Here is a 15,384-nt window from a genome sequence, read left to right on the forward strand (position 1 = left end):
TTTGAATGCAAACAATGCCACACCACAATGAAGACAATACGCACAGGCATACATTTCTTTATCCTCTGCAAAGACGACCTAGCATTGCTGCTGCTTATTGAGGAGCCGAGACCAACACCTTTTATCCTTATGTCTGTATTACACTGCCCCTAGTGGCCAAGGCACATAAAAAAAATCAAGAGCAGCACCATATCCATTGATCGAAGCAAAAAAAACGCCGCCAAAATGATTCAAAGTGTTGCCTAAATATCTTGGTATAAAACAACCTGTGTGATTTTCTGCTATTCGCCTGTTTTTGATCCATTTATTCCTTTCCCCTGAGCAAATGAGAAAATGAAACGGGATGCCTTCAAAACATTGCCAGCGATGTGGACACGAGAAACTGCAGACAGGAAGCTGTATAGCCAATGATGTGCTTGAGCTCTGCCAGTACAAACTGTGAAGACGTTTCAATTATGTCCACATAATTTATTCATATTTATTCAAATGTACTAACAATGGAGATGAGCAAGTATTTAAAAAGCTCTTCCAAATAATTACACTGGAGAATTTAAAGGGGACCAATTAGCGCTCAGACTCTTTTGTCTTTTTTATGGTTCTCATTAGACCCGAGTTTAATGCAGATTAGTGAAAAGGTCAAGCAGGTGGTGGTTTCTGCTCAGGATGCCTTAGATTTCTTTGGCCAAGTCTTCTAAAATTCTCTTCATCTGGAGGACAAAACAGATGTCTTCTTCCACACGGCAAGAAGACAAATAAGCCTGAGCGTGCACGCAAGTTACCTCTAACCATGTGACCCGCCCAAGCAGTCTTCCCCTGTCAGTGACGAAGACAGTCTGAGCCTCAACAAGGCTCAGGATAATGAAAGCCTGGAAGGAACAATGGGATTCCATCTTAATTTCTTTTTTTAGCTTTCCTCCTATCAACCAAGTTAAAGATTTGTGGGGGAAAAATCTAAGGGTTTCTTTTGGTGACTCATCTTAAAGGGAAAGTCAACCCAAAGGTTTTCATTAGGAATATGTAATATGCACCCCCACTAATCCGAACATGGCAATCAGATTAATAATATGTTTGTGGAAAATAAATTAGGCAGGAAAATCCACCTGTTTTCAAACAATCTCAAGCGGCGACCATAAAAAGGACATCACAGGGCTCAGGTAACAACCACACACGACTCACTTGTTTTCTGCTGTGATGTTTGCAAACTGGGCCGTGATTGGTTGTTGCCTGAGCAACTGTGAAGCCATTTTCAGTTGGCACCAAGAGGCAAAATGGCTGCCCCCTGGGATGGGGAAAAAAAAACAACAACTTGGAGTTGTCTTGCTTTATTATAAATTGTAACCCCCTCTATTGAGTTATTTGTTGAAATACAAGAATGATCTTCTTACCTCCTGAATTGTGTTATGAGGACACAGTAGGGCAGAACAAGGTTGAATGCTGCATACCTCCACCAGATGTTGATCCACCCTCTGAACAAGGACCAAAGTATGAACAAGTTTAGACTTGAGCTGGTTTGTGCAATAAGTTTCTTCTTCTAATTAATTTGCTTTTATTTTGGATTTTTTTTTTTTTTTACAGTTCCTGCAAAGGAATGAAAAAGCATTAAATTACGTTAGCCCACACCTGCAGAAAACCGTTAAAATCTTACTACCCCCTGAAGAAGGGATGGGGACAGGTCTCCGAGGCCAAGTCCAAATCATCCTAAGTCTTTGATTCACAAGTCCAAGTCTTTAACCTCTAGTGGCATTTATCCAAGTGCTTTATTCCCCCCTTTTGTTATTACTTTTCTGTCAAATTGAGTAACATCATAATGTTACTTATACTTCAGTAAATATTTCGGAGACTCTACCCAGCCCTGATGGCCGACAAAATGAGAGCAAGCCACCCAATAGTGAATCGTAATATTCTCGAGTACCAAAAGGAGAGTTCGAGTCAAGTCTTGAGACGTCTTGAGCTCGTCTCCCAGCTGAGAGGCTGTGGGTTCCATCCCCCGACCGTCAAGACCATGTCGAAGTGTCCCTGAGCAAGACACCGAACCTCCGGTTGCTCCTGATGCTGCATCATGACTCGTTAGCGTAAAGCGCTTTGAGTACCCAAGGTAGAAAAGTATAAGTGAAATTTACCATTTACCAAAGTCCATTTGAGACTTTAGTGGACATCTCTAAGTCGATTTGCAAACATAGTGAGTTAAGACTCAGAGTCTGAGTCGCGAGTCCCTATCTCTGCCCTGAAGCGCCTTCACGTACGCCCAGGGGTGTTTGTATCCCCATTTCACAACAGCCGATCTGACGTATTGAGGATCAATGCGGTGCCAAGTTTATATCCATATGTATGTGTATATCCCAGTTCATATTTCTTCTGGAGACAATCTTTCAGCACACACTCACCATTTGTGGATTATTGTGTACTTTTAAATTGAACTACCTATCAAAACTTTTGGTTTGATTTCACTCTTTTAGCCTCGGCACAGTCTCGTGTGCTTTCTTGAACGCTGGCTGTGTATGTGTGTGTAATTTTACCTGGGGAGTGTCGCATTGACGCAGAAACATCAACAGGTCTGATCGGGTGACAAAACCCAGCAATGTTGGCACCTCTAACAAGGAGAAAAGAGCACATCCGCATGAAGAACAGTCGGTCAAAACTACTGCCGAGAAAATGAATCACTGTTGATCAAGGATGTTCCAGTAAGGTCTGGTGTTTGAGTGGGATGCATTTAATTATACCGTTTTTCTGGAACAAATCGTATAAAACAGTGGACACAAATGAATAGGTAGGGTCTCAGGATTATATGACAACTGTTCTGCCCACAGTAATATTTGTTCAGAAATGTTTCAAAATGTTGTAGTTCTTTTGTTCTGTTTACAATTGCGTGTTAATTCCATGTAGTTAGCTTCCGTTTTCTACTCTATTTTGAAGGCGCAAACAGATAGTCGCCGTGTGTAACGGTAGCATATAGGTCGTGCTTAGAAAACAACGTGCGCAATTTACCTACCTCCGGCTGGACATCGTGTTTGTCTTAGTGCTTTCTTGTCCCTCCGAACGCAATGGCTGTAAGTCTTGTATTTTGCAGTGTTCTAGACATTGTTTTGGTTGAATGTATATGAATGTTTAATGGGCCGTTTAGCATATTGAAAGATCGCGAACGTGTTCGTTTAGCATCGCTAATTGCTATCTGACGTTAGGATCTATGCTAATTCATTTCCTATGGAAGTCATTCGTGACGCATTTATTTCGTTGGCAAAGGGCTGATACTAATTTCGTTTGTTTTCAGTTTCACTCTAAATGTTCACGAACCTCAAGTCACCCAATTGGAATAAAAGGAGCAAGACGCTCAGCTACCTGGCTCATGAATCTAACGAGTTTGCCTTGCTGTTGAACAACGTTCACACACCAAGTGTATCCAACACGTTGCGATAACAGTACAACTCTTCATTGTGAGTGGTAAATGTATAGATTACAATCCATACTTTACTATTCATACTCTGTACGAAAATGACTTGAAATGTCTGATATTATGAACACAAAAGTATTTTATTTCTTACTCTTCACAAATATTACTGAAGCATTAATGACACTATTTATTAGTTACTCGCAGGATTGGGAAAATTCTGTTTAAAAAAAAAACTGTTATTAGTTATAGTCGCACCTTCCCCTTAAAATAATTGAATTGGTGACTGACTTTCACAATTAGTTTTCAGGAAACCAAGACAAAGGAAAATAAGTTGCTGCATTATTTTTCAAAAGATCTTCAAATATGTCAAAAATAATTCACTTTATTTAGGTTTCACAGGCCACTTGCCTAGCATAGTGATGAGTACTGTACAGTGAAGCCCCACATACTCACAGGTGCTATTTTTTTTTTAATTGTCTTTCCTCATTTCTCTCCGTGTTTCATGGAAAATACATGTTTATCTGTCTGAGTCTGTCTGCCTATCTCTTACTAATGAACTACTATTTATCTATCAAACGAGATAAAAAAAACACCTAGCGAGCTAGCTTACTGTCTAGATAGCTTGCTAGGTAAGCTATTTATATGGGTAGTTATGAGCAATTCTATCTACCTACTTACTTACCCTCACCCATTTTTCTGTCTTATGTCCATCCATCCATCCATCCATCCATCCATCCATCCATCCATCCATCCATCCATCCACCCATCCATCCATCCATCCATCATTTCTAACTTATTTCTGTCTGTCCATGATGTGTGTGGACTGTGGAAAAGGAGCACCATTTTTCATTTGTGTCAGCCCACCATGTGAGTGTACCACAGGGATTTGCGTCTCACTGCTGCTGTTGACAACATGTTGAACCTCCTCCAGGCCAGCCGCTTTCTGCAACTGCACTCGTGTGGCTCCCAAAACGTGTCCCACCCGCATGGAGAGAAGCCTGTCAAAGAAAAGATGTGTTATCCTCAAACCAGCCTCCAGTTAGTGACAAATGCTCTTCTGTCACGAATTTGACACCGCAATTCCGCTGAGATTTCGGCTGTCACACAAAAGTAAATTCGATTTGCATCTCCTTACATTGCGTTCAGCTTTGGATTTTTACTTGCTCAAAGCATTATGTGATCCTATGATGAAGCCCCCCTCTTGCTGACAGAAATACAAGCCAACTGTTTTGTCTGCTTGTTTTTTGTTATTCGCTTGTTTTCATTAACTATACTCTAGACCCGCCTAATAATCAACAAGACTATAATCGCTTCACTCGGCCACTGAGAAGTAGGGAAGTACGTCCAGTTAAGTGAAGGAACTGTCTTGGTTCAATTCAATACTTGTCATTCAAAGATCTGGTCGTGCCAGCTTTACTGGGAATGCCCTTGTTTGTGTGGCCTTTCTAAGTCATGATGCAAAATGCATACTGTACACCAGGGCTGTCAAAGTCAGATGGAAAGGGGGTCCAAATGAAAAATTGTACTCTGAGGGCCAGACTGATTGAATGTTTATCCAAACAGAGTCTAGAGCACCTACTTCAAACTACTGAAAACCTAACAAATCCTAACAAATAAGATTGGATATGAAAAATAAAGCAATATTTTTTTATTGCTCTGTAAGTAATTTTCAATTTTCATCAGGCACAAAAGGCAAAGTTCCTTTATATAAAAATCCCCATAACATGCACATTACATTTTTGTGTTGAGACCGCAAAATCACCGGGGCGCGCTGGCAGACAACTTGTGACATTTGCAAGCCTTTCAATGACTTCATTGAGTGGCTTAGCCTGGACTCCCATAATGCACATTTCTTGCTGTGGATTGTGGGACTTCAAGAACTAAATCCAAGAACTACATGTTGCAGGAAAGTTTTTATTTGGCTGCAGGAAAGCATTTAATTTATTATTTGTTTTATTATATCTGTTAATTCTTGTCTGCAAAATCTGCAGCAATGAATACCTGTTTTTTTCTTTCTTTCTCACAAAATGAAAATTCATCGAAATGAAACCGCCTTGGAATTTATTTATGTGAATATATATCAGTGTATTTTCGCCAGGAATTGGCAAAAAGTAGGCTAAAATTTCTAATATCAAGAATTTTCTATCAGTTACTTAAGTGAAATGCTTTTCAAACAAAATTGATCGCAATGTCTTTTTTGGGGGGTTTGGTGGGGGAACTCCAATGCGTACAACTAGTCACCCTAATTCGCAAACCGATGGTCGGTTGCACACAAGACACAAACTGACATCGAAAAAGTGATTTGAATTCCGTTGGCGAAAGTTTTTGTCTTTCACTTTCCGTAGCTAAAAGAAACATGACTGCCTCCATCTGAGCAACGCTCCCCATGAAATATAAATAGCAATTACCGAACCTACAATTATACATTAAAAAATATGATAGAACATTTTTTTACACCTTAGTGCAATTTATAGTGGTTTTAAAAAATAAGGTCTGATGTGGTATCTAGTATGGAGGAGAGTGCTGATTTACCCAGGGCGTGCCATGATGAGAGAGGGCAAGTGCGGTAGCCTTTTGCTGATGGAGACGGCGTCATAGAAAGATGGGCGGCTCCCGGCGCGAGCGATGCCATTGGCCAGCAGAGTGGCGAGAAGAACAGGAACAACATGGCTGAATTGACCGGTCAACTCTAAGGCCAACAGGGCCGGCGACAAAGTGTGCGTCACAGCCCCGGAGAATGCTGCTGCACCTGCGCAGCAAGGATATAATGTATAATGCATACTCTTAATGTGTAGTTAAAGTGCATTTAGCTAGGATATTGGCTATCAAACTTTTTTTAATCTGTCTGAAAATACCTCCAAACCAGCACAAAGCATTTTTGGATGGAAAAAAAAATCACCATGCCATGCCATCTGTGTCTAGTTTATTAAACGTCAGAACTACATTTGTAGTCGTGCGTCTTGCCGTATTAAATTTAGCAGCTCCAGAAGGTACATCGTGTACCAATATCTTTTATTTCTGGCTCATCTGCCAAAACACTGCATCACTAATAACAATGAGCATAAAACTTAACAAAAAAGTTACTGTCACAATTTAGCAAGACGTTCAAATCAATTTGCTCTTTATTTGAAAAGAAAGTGGTATTGATCTTATTCACTGCATTTCAAAATATTTTATTAGATTTCCTGATACCCGCAAATAAATGTTAAAATACCACACACCTCTCCTGGTACTCTCAATCCCATTTGAGAATCAGTTCTAGGATACAGCAGAATTCCAGGATTGTTTTTATGTACCAATGAAGAAGAGTAATACAGTACATTGCAATTCACAGACACCGCGACAGTACTGTCAAATAATGAATTTCTTTTAAATTGCATTACGTGTTTTTATATCTTGTAACATGATCTTCACTGTAAAATGTATGTACTGTAAATATTTATTTGATTTAATTAAGTTATTAGTTTTTACCAGCAAGTGCATATCCCCCAGGATTGATAGAAAACCATTCCTGTGTGAGGGAGGAGGAAATGTAAGCTATTCCTTCAGCAAACAAACGGCCCAAGGCTGACCCTGTAAAAGCAGAAAGGGAAACAAAAATGAGGACTCTATTAACTGACAAACTCCTAACACAAAAGTTGGACATTCAGAAAATGACACCACTCCTTTATAGTCTTGTTTCTTTTTTACATTTTGTATATATTTCATATTGTATATTATAATATATATAATATAATATATTGTATATTATAAGACAGAGTTTTTGGACTACATCTTTTGACCTTTTGGAGCTACCCTATGAATTCCTTGTGTGCTCAGTAGAGGTCATTCTGGCCTTTCCATTCATGTCCAATGTGTTTAGTGAGGATGCAATTCACTTTGCTGTCTTGTTGAGACAAAATTGATACAGCAGTGGAAACAATGCGTAGGCTGGGTCTCAGGAGAATACTAAACCAGTTGGGTCAGAAACAACCCAATTGTGGGTAAAAAAAAAAAAAAAAAAGACTCAATGTTTTGGTCAATTTGACCCATTTTTTTGGTTTGTTTTAGTCCCAAAACAAACCAATTTTTGCGCAAAACCATCCAGAAAATTAGAACAGATTTGCCCAAATATTGGGCCACTCCTTTTTTTTCAAACTCATAATTGGTTTAATTTTAAACCAGCTGCTTTTAGAGTATAAACCAAGGTTAATACCAGTAATTACAAAACATTTTTCTTAAGCTTTTCATTAATACAATCATGCCAAGATGTAGATGAGCAGTATGGGTAGTTTTAAACAAATTTCTTTTGAATTGCTTTTAACTTTCTAACTTTACAGCGGAGGAGAGCAACTTAGCGCAAATAGAAAAAACAGGATTCCCAGTTGACAACCGTAGAGAACCAACATAAAAATTCCAAGTGATGCGCAAATCCCAATTTTCTGTTATTTCTTTATTTTTGTTAGAATTCAATTTACTTGTACAATTACGCAGTTGACTTTGAAATTCCTATTTTGTGTTAAATAAACCGAGAGGGTCCAATTGGGGAGGTTTGTGTTATCTGCAACATGAGTGACTACTTGAAAAAACAAACCAAAAAAAAAGATCATTTCTGTCATCTTGTTTGGACACGTAAATAAGACATCAAAGACGCTTTTCTTTTCCTCACTCACCATAGATGAAGAGTGGCATGAAGTACCCGGCCGGCAGAGGCAGAGTGCAAGCAAGCACCGACATCCACAGCTGAGTAGCGACAACACAAATGCAACTCTCATCCCAGGGCTCACAAATCCAATTCTGTCTGGCTGCCTTCATAATGCCACATCAAATTGATGTAAATAACGGTGGGTGAAAAGTACAAAGGCGTATGATGAAGAGACTGAACAGCAGGGAAACGCATTTCGTTACTAGTAAAAGAACATAGATGTAAAAATAAGAGTGAAGAAGAAAACGAAGCGGTATACTGAGACAATAACGTTATAAGCATGAACCGTGTTAAGATGAGGGCTGTTGAGGTTTTAGTCGAGCTCCATTTTAGTGTTTGAACCAACACTGAAATTTCACTTGTGCAGAAAGAAGCTACATTTACCTGTTTCCGTAATGAAATGGCACATATACACAAACAATTTGGGCAATGTCTGACCAAATAACAACAATAATAATAAATGTGACAATAATTTAAAAGATGAAGCAATTTGAGGAGAAACTGTGTGTGAATGTAGAAAGCGGAATGAAAACCTATGGAGGCATTGCAGTGAGGATAAGTGAAGCAAAAACATGGACGGATCCTTGAGACCAAATTCTTAGCACTGTCTTATAAAACATGCATGTCAGAAGAGTTCAATCTGGTTTTACAGAAAAGAAATCCTGGCCAGGATGAAGATAGCACTGCCACAAAGGTTAAGTAATCTTTCATGGGCTCATTGAAAATATCATGACGAATAGCACGATTTTGAAGCTAATTTTGTCCCTGGAACATTAGGTCTTTCATTTGTACCTTCATTAGAAGAAAGACAGTCAGAGACAGGTATGCGGGATAGTCGGAGGAGCCCCACTCTGTCTCCGGCTGCCTGGAGGCATTGTGGGATTGACACATCCACGGTGTGGGTTCCAATAAGGAGGTGAGCAGCTGCTTCATGGTATACTGAATTCAACAAAGAGAATAAGGCAGTGCAATTACAGTATTCGCGAACAAAAGAACATTCACATTGTGGATAAAAGATGTGGTTACAATATGGCGCCTGTTTCCATCATCTGTTTTCTGTACCGAGGGTTGCTATGTCTGTTTTAGCTACAGACAGCAGGAGGAGGAGTGTGTATTACTGTGTTTACCATAATGCCCCCAGAGCGCCCACGGACGCATGCAAAAAATTGCACATACTCCCTTTAAGTATCTGGGACTGAATATCTGGACTCTCAAAAAAACGTGAAAATATGCCCCTGGTATTGAATGAGTTAGTGTTGAATTTTCCTCAGTTTCATTTTAAATGTCAATACATTTGTTTTGGCGTTGTTCCTATAATGATCCCAAATACCGATATGTTCCCAGTTAAAGTATTCATATTTATTTAGCGTAACTGTTATAAATGACCCTCTGAGGGCAACCATAACAGCAATGATTAGACACATGATACCTTTGAAGCCATGTGTTGTCCCACAGAACGAGGAAAGGTGATAGATGCTAAAAAAAAGGCCACTCCTGCAGAGTATAGGGCTTTCCTGCACAGAAAAGAATTACGGTTATTTTGCTTTTATTTGGCATTAGTTTGACATTTCAATTGTACCAACCACTGTCATGTGACGACATGGCAAGGCGAGAGTAGTGGAAGGTGAGAATGTGGACCCGAAATGCAAACATGAAAAGTCAAAACCAAATCCAATTAAAGCCCAGATCAGAACAGAAAATTCTGATACCAACCCAAAACACAACAGATAAGAACCACAAATTATTATTAGCATTCACAACCATTTAAACTTGTTACATTATTTTATTTTAAAATAATGTTATTTTTCTTTTTATTATATATCGAATTATTTTGTTATTTGTGAAATGGACTTGGAAAATTGACTTTCAACTTGAACTTAGCTAGTTCAGCTAGCTACCGATGACACAGCATCAGGAGAAACTCGCGGGGTTCAGTGTCTTGCTCAAGGACACTTCAACATATTTTTTTTTACTTCAGCTTGGTCTAAAAAGTAGTTGTCACTGACTACTACATCTTTTTTTTTTTTTTCGTGTTTCTTAAAGCCAGAAAGTTGCCACTTGAAATTACTTCAGTTTTGTGACATAACCGTAATCTGTAATCTGCAACCGTAATTTTTCCCTACAATTTTCAACAACTGCTTGAACAATCTCTGAGACTGGGGATTCTGGACATTACATCATTTTTCACCGGGGATTGTGTGTTTGGGTCAGTGTGTGCATGTGTTCATTTGTGTGTGTGCCTTTGGTTTTTGCTACGAGGTGAGGACCTAATTCCAGGTTTCACTCTTTTTCGTGACCTCTTGGACTTGTGGGGACCATTTTGCCGGACTTTTAGAGAATGGGTTTGAATTGGTAGAATTTTTGGTATGGTTAGAGTAACAGTTAGGCATAGGCACTCCATTTTAATGGTTAAGGTTAGGGTTGGAGACTAGGAAATACACAATGTCACTGAGATGTCCCCACTGTGATAGAAGACCCCCATTGTGTGAGTGAGTGTGCGCGTGCTTACTCGGTTTTCAATACGTTGACGAGGCCGGGGTGTGTGGTGATGAGCTGCAGCGTGAGGCGATGCAGAGTGAGGTACAAGCAGGCCGCAGCTCCGCACAGCAGCCTGCTCCAAGCATGGAGACACACTCACACAAGCGAGCGCACACACACACACACACACACACACACACACACACACACACACACACACACACACACACGTCATTAGCAGCCATGATGAGGCTAATTGGAAGAACAATACAAGAGCTCGGTTTCCACGTGGCCCACCGTGAATACTAAAGAGTCAGCCGTGAGTCAGCCTGAAATTGGATGTCAAGAGTTAGCGTGAGAGCAGCTCACCCCAGCAAAGTAAAGAGCAGAATCTCCCACGGGAGGAAAGGTAAAGTGGTGGGGAAACTGGTTTGAAACAACACCTGAAGAGTCTCTGCGGGGACAAAACAAATGATGCTTTCCTTCATTTACGTTCACTGAGCTTTAATAGAGAGCTCCTAAAACTAATCTTGAGTTTACACTTTTTTGCCATCCATTTAAATGCAGGTGATTTATTCAAACTGACAAAGATCTAAATGCTGTGTTTCAACGATCCAAAGTCAGACGAGGATTTCTATGCCTTACGTCTTTTCTAGAAATAGCGTACCAGAAGCATTTGAAAGCTCACCGTATTGATTTTTGCCCTCTAAGATGAAAGAGTATTAAAAAGCTTCTGTCATTGATGTTGACCGATAAGACTCAGCATGATTCCGTTGAGCCCTAGCTGTGAAAAGTGCCTTGAGAAAATCCCCGGGGGTAAAAAAACAAAATGTACAGTGCAAACCGAATTCTATATGGTTGTATAGCATCCCTGCACATGAGATCGATCCATTGAGTGTAAAAATACAGTAGGAGGCTAATAGGTTGACTTCCGATGATGATGAATCATAGGAGCTGAATTTTAAGCGGACTACATGTCACTAGAGCTGACACACTTGACTAATGCTTACCTAATATGTATAATGTGACCATTGGACATTACCTACATGCAATTCAAAATAAGAAATGGAAGTCAATCTTTCATATGATGCCAAACATATTTACATATAGCACACAATATTCTGTTGGCCTAGAAAGATGAGTGGACATGCTAAATATACTGGCCCTGGAGAGCTTTCCTTTTCCAATAACGCTTAACAAAATAAAGGTGTACAAGATGCAAAGGAGTCACTATACCAAAGCTTCGAAAGGTTTTGAAATTCACATGCTTCCAAATCCATTAAGATGTCATAAGAAATTCAACTTTTAACTCCTGAAAATACACGGCTATGAATGGAACGTCGAGTTAACTGAGAAAATATTAAAGTGACACTGTGTAAGTTTTAGACCAGTTTTCATTAAAAAGGAATCAATTAAATGACGATAAACTTCAGAAACTTGCAAATAAATGTGTTCTTAATGATAACAATATGTTTTATATATAATCGTAGGTCTAGTTACCATTAAATGATATTACATTGGTGGTGTCACTTCTCCGGAGGCCGCCATATCTGTTATAGCTACAGACAGCAGGAGTGTTCCTTGCTGCATTTAGCATAATGCCCCTAAAGCTCCACAAGCTACACATACTCCCTTTAAGTTTTGCAAAACTGTCATATCAACAAAAATGGTCTACTTTGAAAAAAATAAAGTGAAAGAAAAACACATTTTGGTTGGGGTGAAACATTTTTAACATTAGCGAGTCACTTCTGAGTCTGAACGACTCCAGTTTTCATGAAAAATATAAGGGGAGGTGGGGCATTGAAGTTTAAGGTACCTCCAGACTTTTAGAAGTGAAACACAGCATCAGTAAAAACTGACAGATTTCCAAAAGCGTTTGAATATACTTGCAAGTATGTCGTTACTGTTATTATCCTTTGCTATGTATTCATTGTATGAATGAACACTATTTTATTGTATACAGTACATTCTTTGCTTTTAGTATTAATGTTTGAAGAAGCACTAAGCTCAGGTAATGACCAATCACGGCTCTCCACGGCCATGTGGCAAAAGGGTTTTTCAAAGTATGAATGGTACGTGAACAATAATTTAGTCATCAATTTAACTATAGACAAAATGCTAACTCTGTATTGCTGAAAATGTTTGAATGACAAACTATTCCTCAAAGCAAAACTTGTTCATATTTTCTTCTTCTTTATTTTTTCCTATGGCTGTGTGTCATACTTTACCTTGGTCTCCACACCATACCGACAACAAGCGGAAGGTCAAGGTTCCGCAGGCCACAGAGAAGAAAGACGGCAAGTAGTTCTGCATGGCAAAGTGAGAGGACATCACCTCCATGCTGAAGAGCACACCTACAAGTCCGACAAGGAGAAAACAACAAACGCGGATTAGCTTCATTTGCCACATACACTAAAGTATGTATAATGCTATGCATATAAATGATTGAAAATCATACACCGTACTAATGCATGCACTGAATTTGTGCTCGGTAGAAATATCAAGATGATGTGAGATGATGATAGGAACATAAAACGATCATAGATTTTTTTTTTTTTTTTAAGTCTTACCGCTTACAGGTGCGCCAAAGCAGCTGGCGACACCGACTGCAGCGGCTACAACTAACATGTCTCCTTCTGCTTTCTTCCAGACAACATAAAACAATAACAAAATGAGCTATTCAAAAGCACAGATGCAACAGCTTAATTAACCCTTTAGGCACCAGTGGGTTTTAGGCCTCAGGAAAAGCAATGTTACAGGTAACAATGAATGGGTCTTCAAACCACCAAATCTGTTGGAGTTACGATGAGTAAAAAACTTTTGTGTGTGTGTTCTAGTGACACAGATTCCACAATCCAAGCGTTCCCAGTACTGTACCTCCTTGGTGGTTTGAATCAGTGAGCGGAGCTTGCTCAGGTAGCTTGCCATCATGGTGCAAAGATGAACAAACGGACCCTGATGAACAAACAAACACTTAAAACCCACAACAAAGACTATTTTGAAATCGCACGTGTACGTAAGAAGCCTCTGACCACTTTGCCAATGAAAAGTGTGCTCCCCGCTGCCAGCGTACATACGAGACCCAGGAACTTGATGAACATGTTGGTGAGGGATAAGTAATGCGGCAGTTGGATGCCGCTCAGCATGGTCCTAACCTCTGGAATTCCAGAACCTGACGATATATCAACAAAGTGTCAACGAGACCACAATACACTGAGACTCACCCATTTACTTGCATTGTAATAACCAGAGTTAAACAGCATTTCTTTTAGATAGTGGTTCTTAAAAGGGGGTATGAGTATCATTGGGGCTCGGTTGAGAAATTTCAGGAGCTATGTGAGATTTATTAGTTTATTATTAGTTATTAGTTATCTTTTGCAGTTTGTCTTTATTTTGTGAGGTTTTATTTGGATGTGCATTGTCAGGGTTAGGGTTAGAAGAAAAGCCAGAATGAAATGTAGGTCTTAAGTTTAGTGACTGCGCTCTTTTTAGGATATTTTTTTTTACCTACTGTGAAAATGGTTTTAACTGGTTTGGGGGGGGGGGGGGGGTACTTAGCTGAAAAACGTTATGCTCCACTGCTCTAGGATATCGCTGATATTCTCAGCATTTACTGAAGGTATCCATGAAGATGATTTTTAGAATTCAGAATCAGATGAAGCCAGTGCTTCTCAATTATATTTTGCGAAGCCCACTCCAGGAAAGTGAAAACCTTTCATGCTTCCCCTCACTCGCCGAGCCGACTATAAGTAAGGTCGTTAGTTATAAAAATTGTGTACATTACCATAACTCAAAATCTATTTGATCCGAAAAAAGTCTTATTAAAAGGGAAATGAACCCAAAAATCTGCTTCACAATATGTTCTATGCAGCTCCACTAGTGTAAACATGGCAATGTTACAAAAAATGTAATTAGTTAATGAACAATTTAATTGCTTAACATTTTAATGAATTCATATACAAGGTAAAATATACATGATGGCACATATACTGTACAGTACCTACATAATCAACCTATTATGTTTTATATACTGTAGACTTACCTAGATGTATGTAGCCTATTGTACACTTTTGAAATACATTTGTTAAAGTTACATTTAGTTTAATAGTGAATATTATGCAATGTGAAAACTATGCTTGCAGACCACAATATTTAACAAATATGTTTGTATTGGGTGGTAGTCACAAATGAGTGATGAGAATAAATGGTAACATGAAAGTCTAGTATTGTTTTTTTTTTCTTTCCATTTTTAACCTTTATGTCCTGTGTTTTCACCTTGATTTTACAGTTTGATTGCATGACATCCACAGGCGCTTTGAAAGGTGACTTCTTATAGATTGCATTATCGTGGAAACGCACCCGTGGAGTAGCAGACAGACCTGTGGAGAAGGGGCAGATGTGGTGGCAGAGTGAAGCTGAGATTGCACAGAGGCATGCTGGGTAAAGAGTCCAACAGAAGAACTGCAGCATACCGTTGCCCTCCAGCTGGCTATATAGCCACTGGTGAGCTACAAGCAAATAAAAACAGAACATCCCATAAGACTAGCCTTTGAATAGTATTTAGTGGAATTTATTCCATTTTTTTTTTCATTGAAATTGTACAAAGGCCTTATGTCTTCCCAGTGATACATTTGCAGAAAAGCTCATGTGACATGAGAATAGTACGAGCAGGACTACTTTTGTACAATAACCTACTGAACGTTGATGAACGTCCTGTTTTGAACTTCAAAAGACTGGCGACTGACACCAGGCCTCTTGAGTGTATTGTATCTCCAATGAAAGTTCTTCGGTGGATTAATGGAAGTATGTGTTTTTATAAATGCAATGTATCAGT

The 15,384-nt window shown here is 39.2% G+C and overlaps 1 protein-coding gene and 2 long non-coding RNA genes across 6 annotated transcripts in view; 2 read left to right on the forward strand and 1 right to left on the reverse strand.

Annotated features, from left to right (window-relative positions):
• The window catches only part of clcnk (chloride voltage-gated channel K), a 44,422-nt gene that overhangs the window by 10,582 nt on the left and 18,456 nt on the right, over positions 1 to 15,384 (reverse strand). Inside the window, exons 4-20 of one of the 3 annotated variants that reach the window (XM_088441562.1) lie at positions 14,930 to 15,058; positions 13,583 to 13,722; positions 13,428 to 13,505; positions 13,121 to 13,193; positions 12,779 to 12,904; positions 10,920 to 11,004; positions 10,582 to 10,683; positions 9,502 to 9,586; positions 8,865 to 9,011; positions 8,041 to 8,110; positions 6,860 to 6,961; positions 5,921 to 6,137; positions 4,253 to 4,386; positions 2,517 to 2,590; positions 1,386 to 1,466; positions 780 to 866; positions 274 to 707 (exon numbers count right to left, since the gene is read on the reverse strand). In XM_088441562.1, the coding sequence (XP_088297688.1) occupies positions 669 to 707; positions 780 to 866; positions 1,386 to 1,466; positions 2,517 to 2,590; positions 4,253 to 4,386; positions 5,921 to 6,137; positions 6,860 to 6,961; positions 8,041 to 8,110; positions 8,865 to 9,011; positions 9,502 to 9,586; positions 10,582 to 10,683; positions 10,920 to 11,004; positions 12,779 to 12,904; positions 13,121 to 13,193; positions 13,428 to 13,505; positions 13,583 to 13,722; positions 14,930 to 15,058 (1,769 nt within the window). In that variant the 3' untranslated portion in view covers positions 274 to 668. Of the gene's footprint in view, positions 1 to 273; positions 708 to 779; positions 867 to 1,385; positions 1,467 to 2,516; positions 2,591 to 4,252; positions 4,387 to 5,920; positions 6,138 to 6,859; positions 6,962 to 8,040; positions 8,177 to 8,864; positions 9,012 to 9,501; positions 9,587 to 10,581; positions 10,684 to 10,919; positions 11,005 to 12,778; positions 12,905 to 13,120; positions 13,194 to 13,427; positions 13,506 to 13,582; positions 13,723 to 14,825; positions 15,059 to 15,384 lie in introns of those variants that run through there. The other 2 variants (XM_088441569.1, XM_088441578.1) reach the window with 2 other exon arrangements.
• LOC148427306 (uncharacterized) lies at positions 2,794 to 4,627 on the forward strand. Of its 2 annotated transcripts, XR_015868648.1 has the most exons (3): positions 2,855 to 3,047; positions 3,269 to 3,431; positions 4,320 to 4,627. It is a non-coding gene; the product is annotated as an uncharacterized LOC148427306 (long non-coding RNA). The 2 variants fall into 2 exon arrangements; XR_015868647.1 differs by lacking the exon at positions 3,269 to 3,431 and having other exon boundaries at positions 2,794 to 3,047.
• On the forward strand, positions 8,780 to 14,034 carry LOC148427307 (uncharacterized). The gene is made up of 4 exons (XR_015868650.1): positions 8,780 to 8,988; positions 12,808 to 12,967; positions 13,201 to 13,309; positions 13,388 to 14,034. It is a non-coding gene; the product is annotated as an uncharacterized LOC148427307 (long non-coding RNA).

Source organism: Hippichthys cyanospilos, chromosome 2 (genome assembly GCF_059441005.1).
Source record: "Hippichthys cyanospilos isolate Australia breed blue-spotted pipefish chromosome 2, RoL_Hcya_1.0, whole genome shotgun sequence".
NCBI classification, from domain to species: Eukaryota; Metazoa; Chordata; class Actinopteri; order Syngnathiformes; family Syngnathidae; genus Hippichthys; species Hippichthys cyanospilos.